Source organism: Macaca mulatta, chromosome 4, assembly GCF_049350105.2.
Source record: "Macaca mulatta isolate MMU2019108-1 chromosome 4, T2T-MMU8v2.0, whole genome shotgun sequence".
NCBI classification, from domain to species: domain Eukaryota; kingdom Metazoa; phylum Chordata; class Mammalia; order Primates; family Cercopithecidae; genus Macaca; species Macaca mulatta.
In genome coordinates this window covers 68,234,050-68,258,910 of record NC_133409.1, presented here as the reverse complement: position 1 = coordinate 68,258,910, position 24,861 = coordinate 68,234,050, and the positions used below count along the sequence as shown (strand labels likewise).

Below are 24,861 nucleotides of genomic sequence, written 5' to 3'. Positions count from 1 at the left end.
TTTTTTGAGACAGAGTCTCGCTCTGTCGCCCAGGCTGGAGTGCAGTGGCGCGATCTCGGCTCACTGCAAGCTCCGCCTCCCGGGTTCAGCCTCCTGAGTAGCTGAGACTACAGGCGCCCGCCACCACGCCCGGCTAATTTTTTGTATTTTTAGTAGAGACGGGGTTTCACCGTGTTAGCCAGGATGGTCTCGATCTCCTGACCTCGGGATCTGCCCTCGTCCGCCTCCCCAAGTGCTGGGATTACAGGCGTAAGCCATTGCGCCCGGCCTCCAGTAATCTGTTGGAAGGAAACAAGGCTAAGACATCTGTGCTACTATGTCAGCACAATTTTCAAATTCTAGTTCTTACCCGATTTTGTAAAATGTGACACTGGCCTGTTTCCCATCCAAAATCATCACTACCTATTTTCTGGGATTCTGTGACCATAAATGAAACTACTGACAAAACTGGGTTTTTTGTTTTTGTTTTTGTTTTTTGAGACGGAGTCTCGCTCAGTAGCCCAGGCTGGAATGCAGTGGCACGATCTTGGCTCGCTGCAACCTCCGCCTCCCAGGTCCGCGTTCAAGGAATTCTGCCGCAGCCTCCCGAGTAGCTGGAATTACAGGCACGACCACCATGCCCAGCTAATTTTTTTGTATTTTTAGTAGTAGAGTTTCACCATGTTGGCCAGGCTGGTCTTGAACTCCTGACCTCGTGATCTGCCTGCCTCGATCTCCCAAAGTGCTGGAATTACAGGCATGAGCCACCGTGCCCAGCCAAAACAGTGTTCTTTACTTCAATATTAAACATGAATAAATTGTTGATTTGGGACTGTAACCCACTTAATATTTTCCATTTCATCTTTTCTACAGTTTCTTGATGATCTTCCATTTGGTGAAAAGAAAAAAGTCAAATCCTTGATAGGAACCTGATAACTCTAAAGCTGAGCCAGATGGATTGCATTTACATGCAGTGCTTCCCTAAACTGTCCCTGTGAAGTAGGACTACCAATATCACATAAAAACAACAATAGCATAATGGCCCTTTTTAAAGAAACAACCAACATACAGTTATGAACACCTGTAGTATTAAAGAGGTTCATTTTTCAGATAAGTCATACCTCTTGTATTCAGTAGGATTTACATTCTTTTTTTATTCTTTTTTTTTTTTTTTTTGAGACGGAGTCTCACTCTGTCGCCCAGGCTAGAGTGCAGTGGCTGGATCTCAGCTCACTGCAAGCTCCGCCTCCCGGGTTCACGCCATTCTCCTGCCTCAGCCTCCCGAGTAGCTGGGACTACAGGCGCCCGCCACCTCGCCCGGCTAGTTTTTTGTATTTTTTTAGTAGAGACGGAGTTTCACCGTGTTAGCCAGGATGGTCTCCATCTCCTGACCTCATGATCCGCCCGTCTCAGCCTCCCAAAGTGCTGGGATTACAGGCTTGAGCCACCGCGCCCGGCCGGATTTACATTCTAATTAGGGAGGAATATGCATCTTAAGAAAACTAACGATAGAATATATCCAAAATATATGTAATAGTGGCCTAGATATCAAATGCAAGCTCACGCCTGTAATCCCAGCACTTTGGGAGGACAAGGCAGGCGGATCACCTGAGGTCAGGAGTTCGAGACCAGCCTGGCCAATAGGGTAAAATCCCGTCTCTACCAAAAAAAAAAAAGCCAGGCATGGTGACACGCACCTGTAGTCCCAGCTACCCTGGAAGCTGAGGTGAGAGAATCACTTTAATCTGGGAGGCGGAGGTTGCAGTGAGCTGAGATTGTGCCACTGCACTTCAACCTGGGCCACAGAGTGAGACCCTGTCTTCAAAAAGAAAAAAAGCGATGTTGATTTAGATCAACATTGGCTGGGGGCATCAGGAAATGGTTAAGGAAAGAACAGATCCTTGAAGGATAGGCAGGATTCTGAGGAGTAAAGAGGAAGGGAAGAATATTATAGGTGTAACCAAAAGCACAGAAGGAACCTAGAAAACTGATTCCTGGGCTATTGACAATAGATATCACAAACCTCATTCTTAATCATGCACATAATTAAATTGACCAAAGCTAGGCAATTGGCATCAAAACTAAAACTGGAGTCTTTCGAATTCTAACTCCAGGCTCTGACAGTGTGTATTAACTTTCAAGCAAAGTATTTGTTTGGGGGACAAGAGGGAGAGGTTTAGGATAGTAGGTTGGCACTGTATTCGAGGTACTTCCATGAGTATTTAAGGATTTTTGAATTGTTTTCTATGCGCAGTGACCTGCAACTGCTTAGGTGTGGTTTCAAGGTGGTTTCTACTGTATTGATTTTGTTCTATTTTTGCTCTTAAATTTTACACTGCACAATTATTGAACACAAGAAAATACTGATATTGTAGATTAGGAGCAAGTCCTACTGCTCAAAGACCAAAGCGCTCTTGCCTTTGCTCAGAGTCGCTCTAGGAGATGGGCCTCTCGGTCTAGGTTCTCCCAGTTTGTATACTGACCGTGCCCACACTGGCTACCGAAGAGAATTGACTCTCTGCAGCCACCGTCTCCCTCCTAAAGTCCCATCCAATCAGGGTTCCGCGGGAAGAGGCGGGGCTGAGAGGCGCGCGTTGTGCTTGCTTTTTGCAGTGCCTGCTGCGGCTGCTTTCGGCATGGAGGAAATTTATGCGAAGTTTGTGTCTCAGAAAATCAGCAAAACCCGCTGGCGACCGCTGCCTCCCGGAAGTTTGCAAACCGCGGAGACGTTTGCTACCGGATCTTGGGACAATGAGGTATCCCCGCTGATAGGGACGAGCCCCTGCCTCTTCCCTCCCTCCGGTTGAGCTGACCCCTGGCCGCGCGCGCGCCAACTCCCACCTTCTGGTTTTTCTCGCACTTCTAGGTCCCTCGGACCCTGTCTCAGGCGCGGTTGCTCCATAGCTCAGAGCCTGTGATGGTGTGCCTGAGCCTCATATCTCGTTACGTTTTAAACTCACCATACTATTTGTCTGAGATGTTTTGGAGCAAGCTTTCTGGACGGAAGCGCAACTTTTATTTTCCGAGAGTTGACGTTTATGTCATCTCAAGACAAAACTCTTTGTTTTACAGGAAAATTATGTTTCACTGTGGTCTATTGGAGATTTTGGAAACTTGGACTCTGATGGAGGGTTTGAAGGAGACCATCAATTATTGTGTGATATCAGACACCATGGTGATGTCATGGATTTACAGGTAAATCTGTGTAGCATCCAAAAGCTAACTTTGAAAGTCCTGAGTAATACATTTAAACAAGCAGAGCATCATAAAGGTTGTCTTGTATCACCCCTCATTTACAAAAAACTGAGTGCTCTGTAAGTTATAATTTGGCCGACATCATTTAGCCATTTAGTTGCAGAAAAAGGACTGGGAAAGGGGATGTAGATTTAATCATACTTTTTTATTTATTGACCGTCGACTATGTGCTAAGTACCGTTTGGGGAGCTTTACAAAAATTAATTATTATTGGTTGCCGGTATATCAAGTATTGTTACTTTGTTTTACTAATGAGAAAATTGAGACTAATATATCTTGAGCATGTACTATGTGACAGATACTGTGCAGGGGGATTAACATCATTTTGTTTTTTGAATTCTCATGACAACTCCCTAAGCAGAGATTAGTGCTCCCGTTTTAAAGATTTACCGTGATTTAGTGAACTTAACTTGGCCAAAGTCTCAAAACCAGTAGTGAGTGGTGGGGATGAAATTGAGCTTTCTTTTTTTCTTTTTTTTTTTTTTCTTTTTTTTTTTTTTTTTTTGAGGTGAAGTCTCACTCTGTCTCCCCGGCTGGAGTACAGTGGCATGATCTCGGCTCACTACAGCCTCCACTTCCCGGATTCAAGCGATTCTCCTGCCTCAGCCTCCCAGGTAGCTGGGACTACAGGCACAGGCCACCACACCCGGCTAATTGTTTGTATTTTTAGTAGAGACGGGGTTTCACCATATTAACCAGGATGGTCTTGAACTCCTGATCTCGGCCTCCCAAAGTGCTGGGATTGCAGGAGTGAGCCACTGTGCCTGGCCAAAATTAAGTTTTCAAATCCTGGTGTGGAGAGCCCCTGCATTTTATTCTATAGAAAGCTACCTAGCCCTGGTGTACGCCTGTAATCCTAGCTACTCGGGAAGCTGAGGCAGGAGAATTGCTTGAACCTGGGCGCAGAGGTTACAGTAAGCTGAGTGCGCGCCAGTCTGGGCAACAAGAGCGAAACACTGTCCCCCAAAAAAAAAAGAAAGGAAAAGAGACAGAGAGAAGAAAGAGAAGAAAGAAAGCTATCTAGCCCTAGGAAAGATCTTTTTTTTTTTTTATTTGAGACGGAGTCTCACACTGTCACCTGAGCTGGAGTGCAGTGGCACGATCTCAGCTCACTGCAACCTCTGCCTCCTGGGTTCATGCAGTTCTTCTGCCTCAGCGTCCTGAGTAACTGGGACAACAGGCATATGCCTCCATGCCTGGCTAATTTTTGTGTTTTTAGTAGAGATGGGGTTTCACTATGTTGGCCAGGCTGGTCTTGAACTCCTGACCTCGTGGTTCACCCGGCTTGGCCTCCTGAAGTGCTAGGATTACAGGCGTGAGCCACCATGCCAGGACAATATTTTTCCTTTCTTTTTTTCTTTTTTTTTTTTTTTGAGATGGAGTCTTGCTCTGTCGCCCAAGCTGGAGTGGTGCAGTGGCACGATCTCGGCTCACTGCAACCCTGCCTTCTGGGTTCAAGCGATTCTTCTGCCTCAGCCTGCTGAGTAGCTGGGAGTACAGGCGCCTGCCACCACGCCCAGCTAATTTTTGTGTTTTTAGTAGAGACGGGGTTTCAACATATTGGCCAGGCTGGTCTCAAACTCCTGGCCTCGTGATCTGCCTGCTTCAGCCTCCCAAAGTGCTGGGATTACAGGCATGAGCCACCGCGCCTGGCTTTTCTTTTTAAAAATTTTTATTCTGTTTTTGAAACTGAGTCTTGCTCTGTCAACCAGGCCGGAATGCAGGGGCTCGATCTTGGCTCGCTGCAAGCTCCGCTTCCCCACAACCCCGACTCATTTTTGTATTTTCGTAGAGACGAGGTCTCGCCACGTTGCCCAGGGTGGTCTTGAACTCCTGAACTCAAGCGATCTGTCCACCTAGGCCTCTCAAAGTGCTGGGATTACAGGCGTGAGCCACCGCACCCAGCCAGGAATGGTATTTTTCTAACGTTTTATTGTGTTAGTCTCAAATTAAATCAATGGCGGGTAAATGTGTCTAGGAAAAAAATACTGTTTATTCATGAAAATACTTTGTATGGCAGTTTGGACTTTCAGCTCCATTAACACATGTTATTTGCTTAGCACTCATAGGCTCTTTGCTTTTTAAAATTGTTATCATTTGCTACTAATTGAGTTAAATAAATGAACAGATTTCCTCCCTGCTAGTATTTCTGAGTCTTTAACAAGCAGAAATTTTCTCTTTAGTTTTTTGACCAGGAAAGAATTGTCACTGCTTCATCAACAGGATGTGTAACAGTTTTCCTTCACCATCCGAATAACCAGGTAAAGAACTTCAGTTTGAAAAGTGATTTTTTTTTTTTTTTTTTTTTTTTTGAGATGGAGTTCTGCTCTTTTTGCCCAGGCACTGGAGTGCAATGGCACAATCTCGGCTCATCACAAGCTCCGCCTTCCAGCTTCAAGTGATTCTCCTGCCTCAGCCTCCCAAGTAGCTGGGATTACAGGCATGTGACACCATGCCCGGCTAATTTTATATTTTTCGTAGAGACAGGGTTTCTCCATGTTGGTCGGGCTGATCTCGAACTCCTGACCTCAGGTGGTCAGCCCTCTTCACCCTCCCAAAGTGCTGGGATTATAGGCATAAGCCACTGCTCCCGGCCAAAGGTAACGTTTCTAATAGACATGCCTAGTAAATATAAGACCCAGTTCGTGTTAAAGGTTTTTTTGAGTCATTTAGAAAAAGCTACAGAGATTAATATTTTTTTAATTTATTTATTTATTTATTTTGAGACAGAGTCTCTCTCTGTCGCCCAGGCTGGAGTGCAGTGGCACAATCTCTGCTCACTGCAGCCTGCACCTCCCTGGTTCAAGCAATTCTCCCACCTTAGCTTCCCAAGTAGCTGGGATTACAGGTGTGTGCCACCATACCTGGCTAATTTTTGTATTTTTAGTAGAGATGGGATTTCACCATATTGACCAGGCTGGTCTCGAACTCCTGACCTCAGATGATCTGCCTGCCTTGGCCTCCCAAAGTGCTAGGATTACAGGCATGAGCCACAGCCATGGGCCAGAGATTTATATTTTAGATGTAGGTTAATTTCCATAAGAATACAAAGAGTTGCTTTTGAACATCCAACTGCTTGATCCCTAAAAGTCATTACTGTAGTTTGAGATAAATGTGGGGCATTATTAAACAGTATTTCTTTTGAATCTAATTCTGTGTATACAGAACTTTGATGCAAGTAGTTTCTAGATTTCATTATTCTAAAGGAAAAAAGATTTATTCTTGTAGAAGGATGTGAGTCAGAATTTAAAGATACTCTTGTTGGTAAGAAGTGCTAGTTCCTTAGTACTTTTCTTTAATAGTATCCTCATTTCTGATGCCTAGACTCTGTCAGTCAACCAGCAGTGGACTACAGCTCACTACCACGCAGGCCCTGGCAGTCCTTCCTATAGCAGTGCACCATGTACAGGTGTTGTGTGCAACAACCCAGAAATCGTTACAGTTGGAGAGGATGGTCGAATAAATCTCTTCAGAGCTGATCACAAGGAAGCTGTAAGAACCATAGGTAAGAAAAATTCCAGCCTGGCCAACATGGCAAAACCTTGTCTCTATTAAAAATACAAAAGTTAGGCTGGGTGTGGTGGCTCACCCTGGCAATCGCAGCACTTTGGGAGGCGGATCACCTGAGGTTGGGAGTCCAAGACCAGCCTGACCAACATGGAGAAACACTCTCTCTATTAAAAATACAAAATTAGCCGGGAATGGTGGCACATGCCTGTAATCCCAGCTACTCTGGAGGCTGAGGCAGGAGAATCACTTGAACCCGGGAGGCAGAGGTTGCAGTGAGCAGATTGTGACATTGCACTCCAGCCTGGGCAATAAGAGTGAAACTCTGTCTCAAAAAAAAAAAAAAAGAAAAGAAAAGTGAGCCAGGCATGGTGGCGCATGCTTGTAATCCCAGCTACTCAGGAGGCTGAGGCAGGAGAATCACTTGAACCTGAGAGGCGGAGGTTGCGGTGAGCTGTGATGGCACTCTACTCCCACCTGGGTGACAGAGGGAGACTCCATCTCAAAAAAAGAAAAATCATTGTATTCCTTTCATTCATCACAGAGTAATTGAGTGCTTACCATATACTAAGTAAACACTGCCGGGCATGATGGCTCATGCCTGTTACCCCAGCACTTTGGGAGGCCAAGGCAGGCGGATCACAAGGTCGAGAGATTGTGATCATCTTGGCCAACACCGTGAAAGTCCGTCTCTACTAAACATAACAAAAATTAGCTGGGTGTGGTGGCATGCGCCTGTAGTCCCAGCTACTCAGGAGGCTGAGGCAGAAGAAGCGCTTGAACCTGGGAGGTAGAGGTTGCAGTGAGCCAAGATTACACCACTGCACGCTAGCCTGGCGACGAAGCGAGACTCCATCTCAAAAAAAAAAGTAAACACAATGAGCCGGGCGCGGTGGCTCACGCCTGTAATCGCAATACTTTGGGAGGCCGAGGCGGGCGGATCACAAGATCAGGAGATTGAGACTATCCTGGCTAACATGATGAAACCCCGTCTCTACTAAAAATACAAAAAATTAGCCTGGCATAGTGTCGACAGTTGTCTGTAGTCCCAGCTACTCTGGAGGCTGAGGCAGGAGAATGGCATGAACCTAGGAGGCAGAGCTTGCAATGAATCGAGATCGCACCACTGCACTCCAGCCTGGGCGACACAGCGAGACCCCGTCTCAAAAAAAAAAGTAAACACAATGTTAAGTGATTGAGGGATATAAAAATATATGGCTGGTAGCAGTGGCTCATGCCTATAATCCCAGCACATTAGGAAACCAAGGCAAGCAGATCATTTGAGGCCAAGAGTTTGAGACCAGCCTGGCCAACATGGCAAAACCCTGTCTCTACTGAAAGTACAAACATTAGCTGGGCATGGTGGCACACGCCACCATGGTACATGTATCTCAAAAAAATACATGTACACATGCACACACATGCACGCACGGCAGGATCCCTTTGTCAAGAGAGTAGGTTGATGAGGCCAGTACGAATGACTGACTAGAAGAAACAGAAACCATTTTTTTTTTTTTTTGGTGAGAGGGCATTATCAGATAAAGCATCTGGGAGTAGGTAGTAATTAATAGTTTTTCTGGGTTCTAGACCATAAGTAAGACTGAAAGATGGCGTGCTAGACAAAGGGAATAGGCCAGAGGCAGGATAAAGACATTCAGAGAATGACAAAAAGTATGGTTTGACCTGACTTTAGATATCTATGTAGGAGAGATGAAAGATGAAGCAAGAGAGGGGTAAACTGGGGCCAGATTGCAGAGTCTGTAATGCAAAATCACAGAGGTTTCATCTTTTTTTTTTTTTTTTTTTGAGACGGAGTCTTGCTCTGTCACCCAGGCTGGAGTGCAGTGGCCAGATCTCGGCTCACTGCAAGCTCCGCCTCCCGGGTTCACGCCATTCTCCTGCCTCAGCCTCCCGAGTAGCTGGGACTACAGGCACCCACCACCTCGCCCGGCTAGTTTTTTGTAATTTTTAGTAGAGACGGGGTTTCACCGTGTTAGCCAGGATGGTCTCGAGCTCCTGACCTCGTGATCCGCCCGTCTCGGCCTCCCAAAGTGCTGGGATTACAGGCTTGAGCCACCGCGCCCGGCCGAGGTTTCATCTTTTAGGTAGAAAACTAAGTGTATTGGTTCTCAACTATGCTTCAGTCAGATTTCTCTGAGGCAATTTTTTAACTGTCCACCACTCTAGACCTCTTAAATCAGAATCTCTAGGAATTGAGCCCATGAATCCATTTTGTGAGTGGTTTTTTTAAGATGTAGTCTCACTCTGTCACCAAGCTGGAGTGCAGTGGCATGACCTCAGCTCACTGCAACCTCCACCTCCTGGGTTCACACGATTCTCCAGCCTCAGCCTCCCAAGTAGCTAGGACTATAGGCACATGCCACCATGCTCAGCTACTTTTTGTATTTTTAGTAGAGACGGGCTTTCAACATGTTGGCCAGGATGGTCTTGAACTCTTGACCTTGTCATTCTCCAGCCTTGGCTTCCCAAAGTGCTGGGATTACAGGCGTGAGCCGCTGTACCTGGTCTTTTGTGTTGTTTATTATGATTTTCAGTTTTGAGTTAAGTTGCATTACTTTTTTTTTTTTTTTTTTTTGAGACAGGGTCTTGCTCTGTCACCCAGCCTGGAGTGGCATGATCCCAGCTCACTGCAACCTCTGCCTCCCAGGTTCAAGTGATCCTCCCACCTCAGCCTCCCAGGTGTCTGGGACTACAGATGCATACCAGCATGCCCAGCTAATTTTTGTAGAAATGAGGTTTCACCATGTTGCCCAGGCTGGTCTCAAACTCCTGGGCTCAAGTGGTCTGCCCACCTCGGCCTCCCAAAGTGCTGCGATTACAAATGTGACCCACTGCACTGGGCGACTTCACTTATTTGTTAATTAATGACCATTGCCTGGTGGCAGTGTAGAGGAGTGGCACAAACTAAAATCCATAAAGTATATGTTAAATTATGAGGCGTAAGTTCTAAACACCAGGAAATCAACAAAAAGGACCATTATGACAATCAGGAATGACTTCATGGAGAGGGCGAGAGTTGATGAGGGTGAAAATGAGTAGATTTGGGATGAGTCTGTAGAATAATAGAAGGTTAGAGTGAGCTCTGTAGGAAGCACTGGGGTTTGGCTCAATAGAATGGAAGTTCTAGGTCAGGGACTAGTGGGAAGTAAGATTGGGTTTAGAGGAGCTTGAACAACTGTCTCAGAAATGCAGGTTAACAATCTTAAGAGTTAAAAAGGAATGTATGAAAACTCAGCCTTCCATTTAGAAAACAGTTCAAGGCCAGGCCTGGTGGCTCACGCCTGTAATCCCAGCACTTTGGGAGGCTGAGGCAGGCGGATCACCTGAGCTCAGGAGTTTGAGACCAGCCTGGCCAACATGGTGAAACTCCGTCTCTACTAAAAATACAAAAATTAGCCAGGCAGGCTGGCATGTACCTGTATCCCAGCTACTAGAGAGGCTGAGGCAAGAGAATCGCTTGAACCTGGGAGGCGTAAGTTGCAGTGAGCCAAGAGGGCGCCACTGCCCTCTAGCCTGAGCAACATCCATCTCAAAAAAGAGAAAGAAAACGGTAGGCCAGGCGTAGTGGCTTACGCCTGTAATCCCAGCATTTTGGGAGGCTGAGGCTGGTGGATCAGCTGAGGTCGGGAGTTCTAGACCAGCCTGACCAACTTGGAGAAATCCCATCTCTACTAAAAATACAAAATTAGCCAGGTGTGGTGGCACATGCCTGTCATCCCAGCTACTTGGGAGGCTGAGGCAGGAGAATTGCTTGAATCTGAGAGGCAGTGATTGCGGTAAGCCAAGATCAGGCCATTGCACTCCAGCCTGGGCAACAAGAGTGAAACTCCGTCTCAAAAAAAAAAAAAGAAACAGAAAACAGTTCAGACGTCCTGTGAGTAATATTTTTCCATCCAAAGAGAATCCATTTAAACATATACATTACCATGCATTTTTCTATAGAAATTTAAATTATAAGTTACTGGAAATTGTAATATATCAATCCATGAAAGGAGTGTGATTTAAGATTTTCTTGGGAAAAAAGGGGACTCATTAACACATACTACCATTTTTTAAATTTTTAGACAATGCAGATAGTAGTACACTCCACGCTGTAACCTTTCTTCGAACTCCTGAGATTCTTACTGTAAATTCAATTGGACAGTTGAAAATATGGGATTTCAGACAACAAGGAAATGAACCTTCTCAGATATTGTCACTGTAAGTGTTGATTTGTAATTTCAGTAATGTAATCCAAAAATTAATGTGTTAGGTTGTTTATAGCTACTGGCTTTAAGCCATATTGTATTTTAATTGCATTTTAAGAGGGAGATCCCTGATTAAAATTTGGTAGAGCAAGCATTACTTGACGGGGTTGATACTACTATGCTTCATTTAGTAATTATTTGTTATAGTGATTCAGAGCCTTTACTCTTTGAAGTTTGTATTATTTCATGGAGAACTTATTTCTGCTCTTTCAGTGATTGTTTAATGGATAAAATATACTCCAGATGTAATGATTGGGGGGAAAATATAATTCCAGATATTTTTTCTGAGCAGAAATCCCCCTTTTTAGGTGTACAACCTTCTCTCATAAGAAAATAGAATGTATCACACTGAAAAAATAGTTACATAAACTAAGCATTAAATAAGGTGATAAATCATACTTAGTATACCTGATGTATGAATTTTTAAATAATCTAATAAGTGGAAATGTGATTTGTACATCTTACCATCGGATTATCTTTCATTCCATGTCTTCAGATTGAAGTGAAAATAAATAATTGTGGCCTTGAATTATTTCCAAATTGTACTATTTAGAAATATATCTAATTTAGTTCATTTTTTTGGTGTCATTAAGATTCAGCCAGGCCGGGCATGGTTGCTCATGCTTGTAATCCCAGCACTTTGGGAGGCCAAGGCGGGCGGATCACTTGAGGTCAGGAGTTCGATACCAGCCTGGCCAACATGGTGAAACCCCATCTCTACTAAAAATACAAAAACTAGCCAGGCATGGTGGCGTGTGCCTGTAGACCCAGCTGCTCGGGAGGCAGAGTTGGCGGTTAACCAAGATCAAGCCATTGCATTCCAGCCTGGGCAATAAGAACAAAACTCCGTCTCAAATAAAGATTCAGCCAGTAGCTCCAGCCACTACGTTGTCACTTAGTTACCATATAAAACATGTTTCTTGACTGAGCATGGTGGCTCACGCCTGTAATCCCAACACTTTGGAAGGATTATCTGCAGTGAGAAGTTTGAGACCAGCTGGGGCAACACAGTGAGACCCCATCTCTACAAAAATTTCTTAAAATAGCCAGGCACGGTAGCATGTGCGTGTAGTCCTAGCTACTTGGGAGGCTGAGGCAAAAGGCTCTTTTGAGCCCAGGTTGCAGCAAGCTGTAGACAACACCACTGCACTCTAGCCTGGGTGACAAAACAAGACCCTGTCTTTTTTTTATTTTTTTATTTTTTGAGACAGAGTCTCACTCTGTTGCCCAGGCTGGAGTGCAGTGGCATGATCTTGGCTCACTGCAACTTCTGCCTACCAGGTTCAAGCGATTCTCATGCCTCAGCCTGCCAAGTAGCTGGCACTACAGGCATGTGTCACTATGCCTGGCTAGTTTTTGTATTTTTAGTAGAGATGGGATTTCGCCATTTTGGTCTGGGTGGTCTTGAACTCCTGTCCTCAAGTCATCCACCTGCCTTGGCCTCCCAAAATGCTGGGATTATAGACATGAGCCACTAAGCCTGGTCAAGACCCTGTCTCTTAAAAAACCAAAAAAACAGGCTGAGTATAGTTACCAGTCATCCCAGCACTTTGGGAGGCTAAGGTGGCTAGATCACTTGAGCCTGGGAGTTTGAGACCAACCTGGGCAACAAGGAGAAACCCCATCTCTACAAAAATACAAAAAGTTAACCAGGCATGATGGTACACACATGTACTCCTAGCAACTCAGGAGGCTGAGGTGAGAGGATCACCTGAGCCCAGGGAGTTTGAGTCTTCAGTGAGCAATGATCGCAGCACTGCACTCCAGCCTGGGTGAAGCCTTGTCTCAAAACAAACAAGCAACAACCACCACCAAAAAAAACGTGTTTCCTGTGTTACACAAAGATAAATTATACTTTATTTGATTTTGATGTCATTGTTATCTCCCACAAAAGGACTGGTGACCGAGTGCCACTCCACTGTGTTGATAGACATCCCAACCAACAGCATGTTGTAGCTACTGGTGGCCAAGATGGAATGTTGAGTATTTGGGATGTTAGACAAGGTACTATGCCTGTGTCTCTGCTGAAGGCTCATGAAGCTGAAAGTAAGTATTGTGGAGATACAAAAAGTTTGTATTGGGTGAGTTATATGACATATAATAAGCACCTTTCCATAATGATACATGTGGATCATTTTACATTGTAGCTTTTAATGACTGAATTGTGTAAATTTAAATAATTATCTAATTTCTTTTTACTTGACATTTGCGTTAACTTTTTTTTTTTGGAAATGGAGTTTCATCCTTGTTGCCCAGGCTGGAGTGCAGTGACGCTATCTCGGCTCACCACAACCTCCGCGTCCCAAGTTCAAGCGATTCTCTTGCCTCAGCCTCCCAAGTAGCTGGGATTACAGGCATATACCACCACACCCGGCTAATTTTATATTTTTAGTAGACACTGGGTTTCTCCATGTTGGTCAGGCTGGTCTTGAACTCCTGTCCTCAGGTGATCTGCCCGCCTCAGCCTCCCAAAGTGCTGGGATTACAGGCATGAGCCACCATGCCCGGCTTTTTAAAAGACAGGGTCTGGCTCTGTCGCCCAGGCTGGAGTGCAGTGGTGCAGTCACGGCTCACTACAGCCTTGACTTCCAGGGCTCAGGTGATCCTCCTGCATTAGCCTCCCAAGTAAATAGGACTATAGGTGTGTGTCACCACGCCTAGCTGATTTCTTGTTGTTGTTTGTTTTTTTGTAGATAATGGGGTTTCACTTTATTGCCCAGGCTGGTCTCAAACTCCTGGGCTCAAGTGATCCTCAGGAAATGCTGAGTTTACAGGTATGAGTTATGAGCCACCACACCAGCCACAGGTTTCATTCTTATATCCAAAACTGTAGTGGAATCCTTAGATATTTATCTGTATGTACTTTTTTTGAGACAGGGTCTCTGTTGCCTAGGCCGGAGTGCAGTAGTGGTGTGATCATAGCTCATTGCAGCCTCGAACTCCTGGACTTACACAATTCTCCCAAAGTGCTAGGATTGCAGGCATGAGCCATTATTCCCATGCCCAGCCTTATGTACTTATTTTCTTAGGATAATTTTTTAGAAGTAGAATTGCTAGGCCAGACCTTTTGCATAATGCACTGACAGATTTTTCTACACAAAAATAATACCAGTTTAAGCCAGGCACATTGGCACTTGCCTGTAGTTCCAGCTACTCAGGAGCATGAAGTGGGAAGATTGCTTGAGCCCGAGAGTTTAGGCCAGCTTAAGCAACATAACCTCTTTAAAAAGTTAGTAATACTAGTTTAAGGCAGGTGGGTGACATGCACTAGCTTCTTGGGAGGCTGAGGCAGGAGGATTGCTTGAGTCCGGGAATTCAAGGCTGCAGTGCATTGTGATTGCACCTCTGCACTCTAGCCTGGACAATATAGTGAGACTTCGCTCCCCGAAGAAAAGTAATAAAAATCATACCATTTTATATGCCATAGTGAAGTGTGCCAGAATGCCCTTTTCCCATGCAAATGCAGGCTCTTTGTCATATTTGCTAATAAATGTGCTCCTCAATTTATTGTTGCATCATTTTTTTAACATGAATGATAGATTTATAAGCTTTTTTTTTTTTTTCTTTTGATTCTGGTGGAGATGATTTAGCTGAGTAGCTGAGGCTACATGCATGTACCACTACACCTGGCTAATTTTTTATTTTTTGTAGAGACAGGGTCTCACTATGTTGCCCAGGCTGGAGTGCAGTGTCGTGGTACCTCACTTAAGCCTTAACCTCCTGGGGTCAAGTGATCCTCTTGCCTTGCCCTTCTGAGTAGCTGGGACTATAGATATGTGCCACTACACCTAGCTAATTTTTTTTATTGTTAGATTTCTATAGAAATTATGATTCCATAAAAGATTTTGAGGAAATGAGGAAGACTGGTATCTTTCAGAATTGAATGTGATTTTGGAATATATAGAATTTCTTTGTGGCTGAGCGTGGTAGTTCATGTCTATAATTCTAGCACTTTGGGAGTCCTAGGCAAGCAGATCGCTTGAGCTCAGGAGTTTGAGACCAGCCTGGGCAACATGGAGAAACCCTGTCTCTGTTAAAAATACAAAAATTAGCCAGGTATGGTGATGCATGCCTGTAGTCCTAGCTACTGGGGAGGCTGAGATAGGCGGATTGTTTAAGCCTGGAAGGTCAAGGCTGTAGTGAGCCATGACCATGCCAAAAATAAAAAGCCCTCCATCTGAAACTGGATCCAAATTCTTGGAACATTTCCAAATTTTGGTTTGCTAGAAGTCAGTTACTATTTCTCTGATAAAGGCCAGAAGTATTCAGAATCTTGGCATTAACCAATATTGGATATTGCCTCTTAGAAATTCATTTTTGTATTTATATTAGGGTCTTTCTCAGTTTTTCCAATAATATAATCTTCATATGTTAATGACACCGGAATTGAAAAATAAGACAACTTACCAATTAAAAAAAAACTTTTCCGTAAAAAACAGTCATTCCTAGCTGGGCACACACCTGTAATCCCAGCACTTTGGGAGGCTGAGGCAGGAGGATTGCTTGAGGCCAGGAGTAGAAGACCAAGGTAGACAACATAGCAAAATACTGTCTCTGTTTTTAAAATTTTAAAAAAAGCTTTTCATAAAGTAATAGGGTTAAATGTTTTAGCAATTCTTTTCTTTTCTTTTTTCTTTTTCTTTTTTTTTTTTTTTGAGATGTAGTTTTGCTCTTTTTGCCCAGGCTGGAGTGCAATGGCACAATCTCGGCTCACTGCAACCTCACCTCCCGGGTTTAAGCGATTCTCCTACCTCAGCCTCCCAAGTAGCTGGGATTACAGGCACCTGCCACCATACCGGGCTAATTTTTTGTATTTTTGGTAGAGATGGGGTTTCACCATGTTGGTCAGCTGGTCTCGAACTCCAGACCTCAGGTGATCCACCCACCTTGGCCTCCCAAAGTGTTGGGATTACAGGCATGAGCCACCGTGCCCAGCTACTATTTTCATTTATTTCCTTGCCCAGTACACAAATTTATTTGGCTTCTTTTTCCTTTTTTTTTTTTTCTCAGTCTCACTTTGTCACCGAGGCTGGAGTGCAGTGGTGCAAGCTCGCGCAACCTCTGCCTCCCAGGTACAAGTGATTTTCCTATCTCAGCCTCTTAAGTAGCTGGGACTACAAGCATGCACCACCACGCCTGGCTAACTTTTGTATTTTTAGTAGAGATGGTATTTCACCATGTTGCCCAGGCTGGTCTTGACCTTAGCTGATCCACCCGCCTTAGCCTCCCAAAGTGTTCTTTTTCCTTTCTACATGTTATAGGCATTGGAAAGTTATGTTATGTCTTTAATTCTGAAACCTTTAATTTTTATGATAGACTTGAGGCTTGAAGGTATGCGATGGAGGATAATGGAAGATGGTGCCTAGAGATGGGGGTTTAATGTTGTTTGTTCAGCGAAACTGCACAGGAATGAGCTTGTTGATTCTTGTCTCTTAGTGTGGGAAGTTCACTTTCACCCATCCAACCCAGATCATCTATTTACCTGCTCTGAAGATGGATCCCTCTGGCACTGGGATGCTTCCACAGATGTACCTGAAAAGTCGTCACTCTTTCACCAAGGTACAACTTTTTAATGAATACTCTTACGTGTAATCTCTCTTTTTTTTTTTTTTTTTTTTTTTTAAAAGACAGAGTCTCACTCTGTCACCCAGGCTGGAATGCAGTGGCACGATCTCAGTTCACTGCAATCTCTGCCTCCGGGGTTCAAGTGATTCTTGTGCCTCAGCCTCTCGAGCAGCGGGGACTACAGTCATGCACCACCATGCCTGGCTAATTTTTTTGTATTTTTAGTACAGATGGGGTTTCACCATGTTGGCCAGGCTGGTCTTGAACTCCTGATCTCAAATGATCCGCCTGCCTCAGCCTCCCAAAGTGCTGGGATTACAGGAGTGAGCCACCATGTTTGGCCTTTTTCTTTTCTTTTTTTTTTTTTTTTTTGGATACAGAGTCTTAGTCACCCAGGCTGGAGTGCTGGAGTGCAATGGTGCAGTCTTGGCTCAGTGCAACCTCTGCCTGTCGGGTTCAAGCTTTTCTTGTGCCTCAGCTTCCCTAGTAGCTGGGATTACAGGTGTGTGCCACCACACCTGGCTAATTTTTTTGTATTTTTAGTAGAGATGGGGTTTTGCCATGTTGGCCAGGCTGGTTTCGAACTCCTGGCCTTAAGTGATCTGCCACCTCAGCCTCCCCAAAATGCTGGGATTACAGGCGTGAGCCACTGTGCCCAGCCTGTTATGTGTAATTTTATCGTACTTTAATTTTGTTTGTTTTGTTTTGTTTTGTTTCAGACAGGGTCTCACTCTGACATGCAGGCTGGACTGCAGTGGCATGGTCACAGCTTGCTACATCCTCGCCCTCCTGGACTCAAGCAATCCTCCTGCCCCAGCCTCCCAAATAGCTGAGAGCAGAGGTTCTTGCCACCACAACCAGCTAATTAAAAAAAATTTTTTTTGTACAGACGAGCTCTCACTATTCTGCCCAGGCGTGTCTTGAACTCCTGAGCTCAAGTGATCCTCCTGCCTGGGCCTCCCGAGGTGCTGCTGTTATAAGCATGAGCTGCTGTACCCAGCCTTGTTATACTTTTAAATACCAAATTAGACATCCTTGTAGTTTTTACTTAATGGCAAAACATTTTTATTCTCTTGCCTCAGAGTAAATTTGAGTATCACAGGGCTTGAAATCTGACTGTCAAGTTACTTACTACTGTATGGCTGATGGCTAGAAATGCTGTAAGCTGGCTCACTTGAGACAGCCAAGGTTCTTCTTTGTGAGTGCCATTGACCTAGACCCTCATGCCATAGCACAGACACAGGCAAATCTTTTATATTGCATTGCCAAGTTTGTGTGAATGGCAAGAAAAAAGTTGATATTTGATGTAACTGAGGGTACTGGTTTTTTCTCAAGTTGTGCCGGGTGTGGTGGCTCATGCCTGTAATCCCAACACTTTGGGAGGCCGAGGCGGGTGGGTCATCTGAGGTCGAGAGTTCGAGACCAACCTGACCAACATGGAGAAACCTCATCTTTACTAAAAATACAAAATTAGCCTGGTGTGGTGGCGCATACCTGTAATCCCAGCTACTCAGGAGGCTGAGGCAGAAGAATCACTTTTACCCGGGAGATGGATGTTGCAGTGAGCCGAGATCGTACCATTGCACTCCAGCCTGGATAGCAAGAGTAAAACTCCGTCTCAAAAAAAAAAAAAAAGAAAAGGGCCTGCTTTTCCTCATTATAGTCAGTGGTAGGTTATGGTCAGCCAAAAACCATTCTCTTGTTGTAATCAAGGGTTTGTAGGTTTTTGCATTTTCCAAGTTTCCTGTTTTTGAGGGTTTGTCTGTGGTTCCATAGTTCTTTTGCTTATTCATTCATTCAGAAATATTTACTGAATGCCTATCATGTAGGCATTCTTCTAGGTGTTAGGGCATATAACAGTGAGCAGAACGAAATGTCAACACGCATAGAGCAAATATTCTAGTAGACAGTTAAAAAATAGATAATGTATCAATAAGAGTCCAATCAGAATGTCAGAAACTACCTTTGATATAGAGGGAATTGGTCTCACATGTGTTAGAAGGGCTGGGAAAACAAAAGGTAATAGGAGAGGGGTTGGGAGAACAAATAGGAAAAAAGGGAGCACCCAGAAATAATAATTGTTAGTACCCCTGCTACTGCATTGTTGAAAATGCTGTAAAAGTTTGTTCTGAATCAGCAGAAAAGGCGCTCCCTCAACCAGGCTGGAACTACCACCAGTGTTGTTGCTAGAAACCTGGAGCAGGAAGGAGCTGCTTCTCCCCTCTATCTTCCAGTCACTCACCATGAATACCTGCTATTGGCAAGGCCCATCTGGATGGCAGATGCCAAAGAGCCTGGAAAGTGGAGTTTGCTTACTTCCACCCCCTACAGTATATAGCAGAGCGCAGAAAAGTGGAAAGGAGACCAAAAAGAAAAAGGAGGCCGGGCGCAGTGGCTAACGCCTGTAATCCCAACAATTTGGGAGGCCAAGGTGGGCAGATCACCTGAGGCCAGGAGTTCGAGACCAGCCTGGTCCAACGTGGTGAAACCCTGTCTCTACTAAAAATACAAAAATTAGCTGGGCGTGGTGGTGGATGCCTGTAATCCCAGCTACTTGGGAGGCTGAGGCCGGTGAATCGCTTGAATCTTGGAGTTAGACGTTGCAGTGAGCCAAGATCGTGCCACTGCACTCCAGCCTGGGCAACAGAGTGAGACTCTGTCTCAAAAAAAAGAAAAGAAAAAGGAAAATAATGTGGCCAAATACACTGCTAATTACCATGAAGAAGAATACACAAGAGTAGGTGGAAAAACAATAAAGACAGGGGTGACGGGAGCTACTCTAGTTAGAGAGTCGTAAGAAGAAGCCACTTGGCAGAAGGAACATTTGAGCAGAGACTTAAGAGAAGTGAAGGTGTAAGTGACATGAAAGCATTCTAGGCAGAGGAAACAGCAAATGCTGAGGACCTGAGACAGGCAGAGTACAGCAAGGACACCAAGGTTGCAGCTCAGCCAGCAGGGTAGAGTGGTGGGAGATAGGGACTGGTGGCTGAGGAGCCCTGGGACTTTGTAGCCCATGATAAGGACTTTATGGGAGAGCGGGGAGAAAAGTAGAAACAAGGAGATGAGGAAGGAGTCTTATCACAGTGGCTTGAATAATGTGTTAATCTTTACAGTGTGCAAGAGCAATGTAAAATGTAGGGGCAGTAAAAGATAAAAACTAAGGGGAAAATATTCTAAAAATTCTCCAGAAAAATTCTGGAGTGAAGAGCATGTGTGGAGCATGCATGTATGTCTATGCTAACTTCATCTACAGAGAAACAAACAGTTTCATCTAAGGATTAACTAAGTATGTACTTGGTTTTTACTTCCTTCCTCCCCTAACCGCACAGTCTTGAACTTGCAAATTTACTTTTAAGGAACCTTGGTTAGACTGGAAATAAAACTTTATTCTGTGTCTACTATTGCAAGGCACAGTATTAGACACTGTGAAAAAGTAAAACAGATGTAAAATATGCATCCTGCTCTTAAGACGTTCTTAGTCATGGACAGAGGCATGGAAAGTTCAATTAGGATATAAGAATTGTTATAAAGTAGTAAATTAATGGTACATACAAGTGCTGAGGGTTCCAGGAAAGAGAAAAACGTGAAGTAGAGGTTGTCTTCAAAGTTTTCTTAGAAAAGGAAGTTCAGCCATATTTTAAAGGATCAGCAAGATTTTAAATGTACTAATCTTTCAGCTTCAAGACATAAGGACTTGGCACAGAGCACTTAGCACAGAACCTGGTGCATAGTAGGTACTCAGTCATTTGTTGAGTGAATTAAATTTGTACTTATTTGATATTAAACCAAGTTGAGAGGAAAGTAAGTTGGAAATAATGTCTTTCTTTATTCAACTTGTCTGCTGGCCATTTTGCTACGTTTCTGAGACTTTCCGTTAAAAGATGAACAGAAAGACAGTCAGTTGAAATCATCTGCTTTGCCTGAAGATGTCAAGTTTGGTATCCAGAGTATCCCATGGAAATTTCAATATTTAATATCACTGAATAAGCCTTTGGTCAAAAGTGGTGATATATAATAATGGAATTATTAGCCTATATTCTGAGAATTAAACACATTGATATCATCACCTTTCTAAATACCAGTAGAAGTTTGGATGTTTACTAATATAAAAATCATCTTGAAAGATTTCTTCCTTTTCTTTTTTTCTCCCAGGAGGAAGAAGCAGTACTTTTTTGTCTCATAGCATTAGTAACCAAGCTAACGTTCACCAGTCTGTCATTAGCTCCTGGCTCAGCACTGATCCTGCAAAAGACCGAATTGAAATCACAAGCTTGCTTCCCAGTAGGTCTCTGTCTGTGAACAGTTTAGATGTTTTAGGTCCTTGTCTTGTTTGTGGAACCGACGCAGAAGCAATTTATGTTACTAGACATCTTTTTTCATAGAAGTACTGTAATTATAAGATTTCAGATAGAACATACAATTAGCCCTTTGAAATCCAACTTCTGTGCAAAATTTTATTATCAGAAAATGCAAGATTTGCAGGGGAGAAACATCAGTAAACTACCATTAATGTCAATGCCCAGTTTTGGCTTTTGTTAGCCTGACACTCCCACACAGTTGTAGGATCCGGTAGATGACTGATGGCAAAATATTGTGAACATGTGGAAGAAAATCAGTGGGATTCCGGTGCTGATGAATAGGTTACCTTCAGAGTATTATTGACAGCTTATGGAACTAGTTCTTTATTTTTGATGCTGTGGGAATTAACATATCAGTAGTGGTTATGGGAACCACCAACAGGTTCCTACAGTTTTTATCAGTAGTATGTGGAGTATATGCCTTCCTAGTGGCAGTTGCCAATGTTAACGATTATTCTTTTTATTGCAAGTATTTCCTGTGATCCTTCCACACTTTATTTCCTTAATAATAATAATAACAAACTTTTTCAAAAAGAATTGAGTAGAGCAAAAATGACAAAGATGTATAGCTGTGTTCGATTTTTTTTCTTTCTTTTTTTTTTTTTTGAGGCAGAGTCTTGCTCTGCTGCAGTGCAATGGTGCGATTTCGACTCACTGCAACCTCCACCTCCTTCCAGGTTCAAGCGATTCTCCTGCCTCAGCCTCCTGAGTAGCTGGAACTACAGGGGTGCACCACCACGCCCAGCTAATTTTTGTATTTTTAATAGAGACAGAGTTTCACCATGTTGGCCAGGATGGTCTCGATCTCTTGACCTCATCATGATCCACCTGCCTCGACCTCCCAAAGTGCTGGGATTACAGGTGTGAGCCATTGTGCCCATGCTGAAATTTTTTTAAGGTGAAAATGTTTTGACAGGTTCCTTTTTCAGAATAGGTTTTTGAGCAGAACTCTTTCAGCTCCTTAGACCCAACTTTATTTTTGTTGAAAAGGAAAAGATACAACATTTTTCCTAAGGAATTTAGCTTTTGTTTAGCTTCACAGCATAGTTGAAAGTTGCCAGACTGAACATTGTGCAATAAAGTAGAATTCTATATTGATAAGCGAACTGATTTCCAAACTAGAATTTGATAGATAAAAGTATTATTAATCAAATGATGATATGATCAGAGTAAAGAATTTTGCCATTTTAAGTCTTTTGTTTTAGCCACCTGTAGTCTTACCAACCATCTTTATCCTTGTCTGCAGGGATAATAATAACCTAATGTAGTGTTTTAAGATAATTTAATGATACTATCTTTCCAAAGTTTGTTAGATTTTAAATGTATTATTGAGCTGAGACCTTAATGACAAATCACTGCTATAAGACAATTGAAGTGTTCATTTACTTTGTAATTCCAATAATCATAGTTACGGAATTATGGTAAGGTTTTGCTTTTCTGTCCTATAAATATATATATTTTTTGAGACGGGGTTCTGCTCTTGTTGCTGAGGCTGGAGTGAAATGGCACGATCTCAGCTCACTGCAACCTCCGTCTCTTAGGTTCAAGCAGTTCTCCTGCCTCAGCCTTCCGAGTAGCTGGGATTACAGGCATGCGCTGCCACACCCTGATAATTTTTTTTTTTTTTTTTTTTGAGATGAAGTTTTGGTCTTTCACCCAGGCTGGAGTGCAGAGGCGCTACTCTCGGCTCACTGCAACGTCCACCTTCTGGTTTCAAGTGATTCTCCTGCCTCAGCCTCCGGAGTAGCTAGAATTACTTACAGGTGCTCATCACCACGCCCAGCTAATTTTTGTATTTTTAGTAGAGACAGGGTTTCACTGTGTTGGCCAGGCTGGTCTTGAACTCCTGCCCTCGTGATCCACCTGCCTCAGCCTCCCAAAATGCTGGGATTACAGGCGTGAGCCACCGCTTCTGGCTGATTTTTGTATTAATAGTAGAGACAGGGTTTCACCATGTTGGCCAGGGCTGGTCTCGAACTCCTGGCCATGGGTAATCAGCCCGCCTTGGCCTCCAAAAGTGCTGGGATTACAGGTATGAGCCCCACTGCGCCCTACCTATTTGCAATTCTTTTAATGCCACTTAACCTCAGGGGTTTTGGATTTTTGATCTGTCTATAGTAGTATTGCTGGGACTAATGTTTTAAAGAATTTTTGTTACTACTAAATAATTACAGAAAAAGCAAAGTCAAAAGAAAATTTTAAGTACTTAGAATTTCAAGCACACAGTATTCTTTTCATATCCGTTTCTATCCATCAATGTATATAATTTTTTAATAAAATGAAATATACATACTATCTTTGTGGATGCACATTCCCTAGCAGTAAACACATTTTTTTCTATTATCGTTTTGAACTGCTACATAATATTCTAAGGTATAGGTGTGTGTACCATAATTTATTTCAGTTGGTTGCCTATTATTATTTTATGTTTCCAGCTTCTCACTATTATGATTAGTGCTATAATGCCTATTTGATTTAATTTGCATTTCTTTTAAAACTTGGCTTTTATTCTTGGTGGTTTTTTATTTTTTATTTTTTTTTATTTTTAGACGGAGTCTCGCTCTGTAACCAGACTGGAGTGCAGTGGTGTGGTCTCAACTTACTGCAACCTCCACCTCCCGGGTTCGAGCGATTCTCCTGCCTCAGCCTCCCGAGTAGCTGGGATTACAGGCATGCGCCACAACACCCGGCTAATTTTTTGTATTTTTAGTAGAGAAGGGGTTTCACTATGTTAGCCAGCCTGGTCTCGAACTCCTTACCTCAGGTGATCCACCCACCTCAGCCTCCCAAAGTGCTGGGATTACAGGCATGAGCCACTGTGCCAGCCAAATCATTTGATTTCTTTCTTAATACTTTCTGTCCCCTGGGATCATGCTGTCCTGTCCTAGGTTTATATAAATGTTAACCTGTAATTCCTTTTATTTTGTGGCTTTGTATTTTGCATGTAATGATTGCATTTGGAATGTAATTATTTAATGTGTCTGAAGTTTTTTTCTTTTTATTATGGATAATTCCAAACATATGAAAAGGATGGTTTTATTAACCTGTGTACTCATTGCCCAGCTTCATCAATTAACAACACACAGCCAGTCTTACCTCTGCTGCTGTTCATTCCCCATCCCTGCTCTGGATCACTGTAAAGCAAATTCCAGATGTCATTTCAATCATAATTCTTCACTGTACATCTCTGAAGGATGAGACACACACACACACTTTTTTTGGTGGGGGGTTGGTAGGGGAGACAGGGTCTCGCTCTGTGACCCAGGCTGAAGTGCAGTGGCATGATCACAGATTACTGCAGCCTCAACCTCCCAAGCTCAAGCAATCCTCTCACCTCAGCATCCTAAGTAGCTGGGACTACAAGTGTGTGCCACCACATCCAGCTAATTTTTTTTAACTTTTTTTAGAGATAGGGTCTCACTATATTGCCCAGGCTGGTCTTGAACTCCTAGCCTCAAGCAATCCTCCTGCCTTGGTTTTCCAAAGTGCTTGGATTACAGACCTGAACCACCGTGCCTGGCCTCTTGTCAATCTTAATATCACAAAAGTAGACAAGTAGATATTTTGTGCTTCATGATGTAATATAAAAGGAGTAAATAACACCACCTATGAAATATTCTTGCCCAGAAGAAACTACTTGTCTTTTATTTTGTGGCATTCCAGGAGTAAGTAAAAACCATACACTTATTCAGCTCAGAGTAGGTTTTTTCCTAGCACTGAAAAGTAAACCAGATAATTTGGATAATTGCTGTTACCCTAAATATCATTTCAAGGACTGTTTTCAGCCTAGCTGTCCTTCCCCATCTCCTAGCAACAAAACTGAACCTGATTTACCTGTCTTTACAGACACTACAGGAGACGAAAGAACATGTTAAATGACAACATATTGTCCTGTAGTTGCACTATTAAGACCACATCATGTTGTCCTG

General features: G+C 43.4%; 1 protein-coding gene across 1 annotated transcript; it reads left to right on the top strand.

Annotated features, from left to right (window-relative positions):
* The first annotated feature begins 2,581 nt into the window (after positions 1-2,581).
* Positions 2,582-23,225, top strand: NUP43 (nucleoporin 43). Its single transcript, XM_015137140.3, has 8 exons — positions 2,582-2,735; positions 3,052-3,174; positions 5,418-5,495; positions 6,559-6,739; positions 10,827-10,962; positions 12,904-13,055; positions 16,446-16,568; positions 20,727-23,225. The coding sequence occupies exons 1-8, from the start codon at positions 2,616-2,618 to the stop codon at positions 20,954-20,956; spliced, it is 1,143 nt and encodes a 380-aa protein (XP_014992626.2). The 5' UTR covers positions 2,582-2,615; the 3' UTR covers positions 20,957-23,225.
* Positions 23,226-24,861: the final 1,636 nt, after the last annotated feature.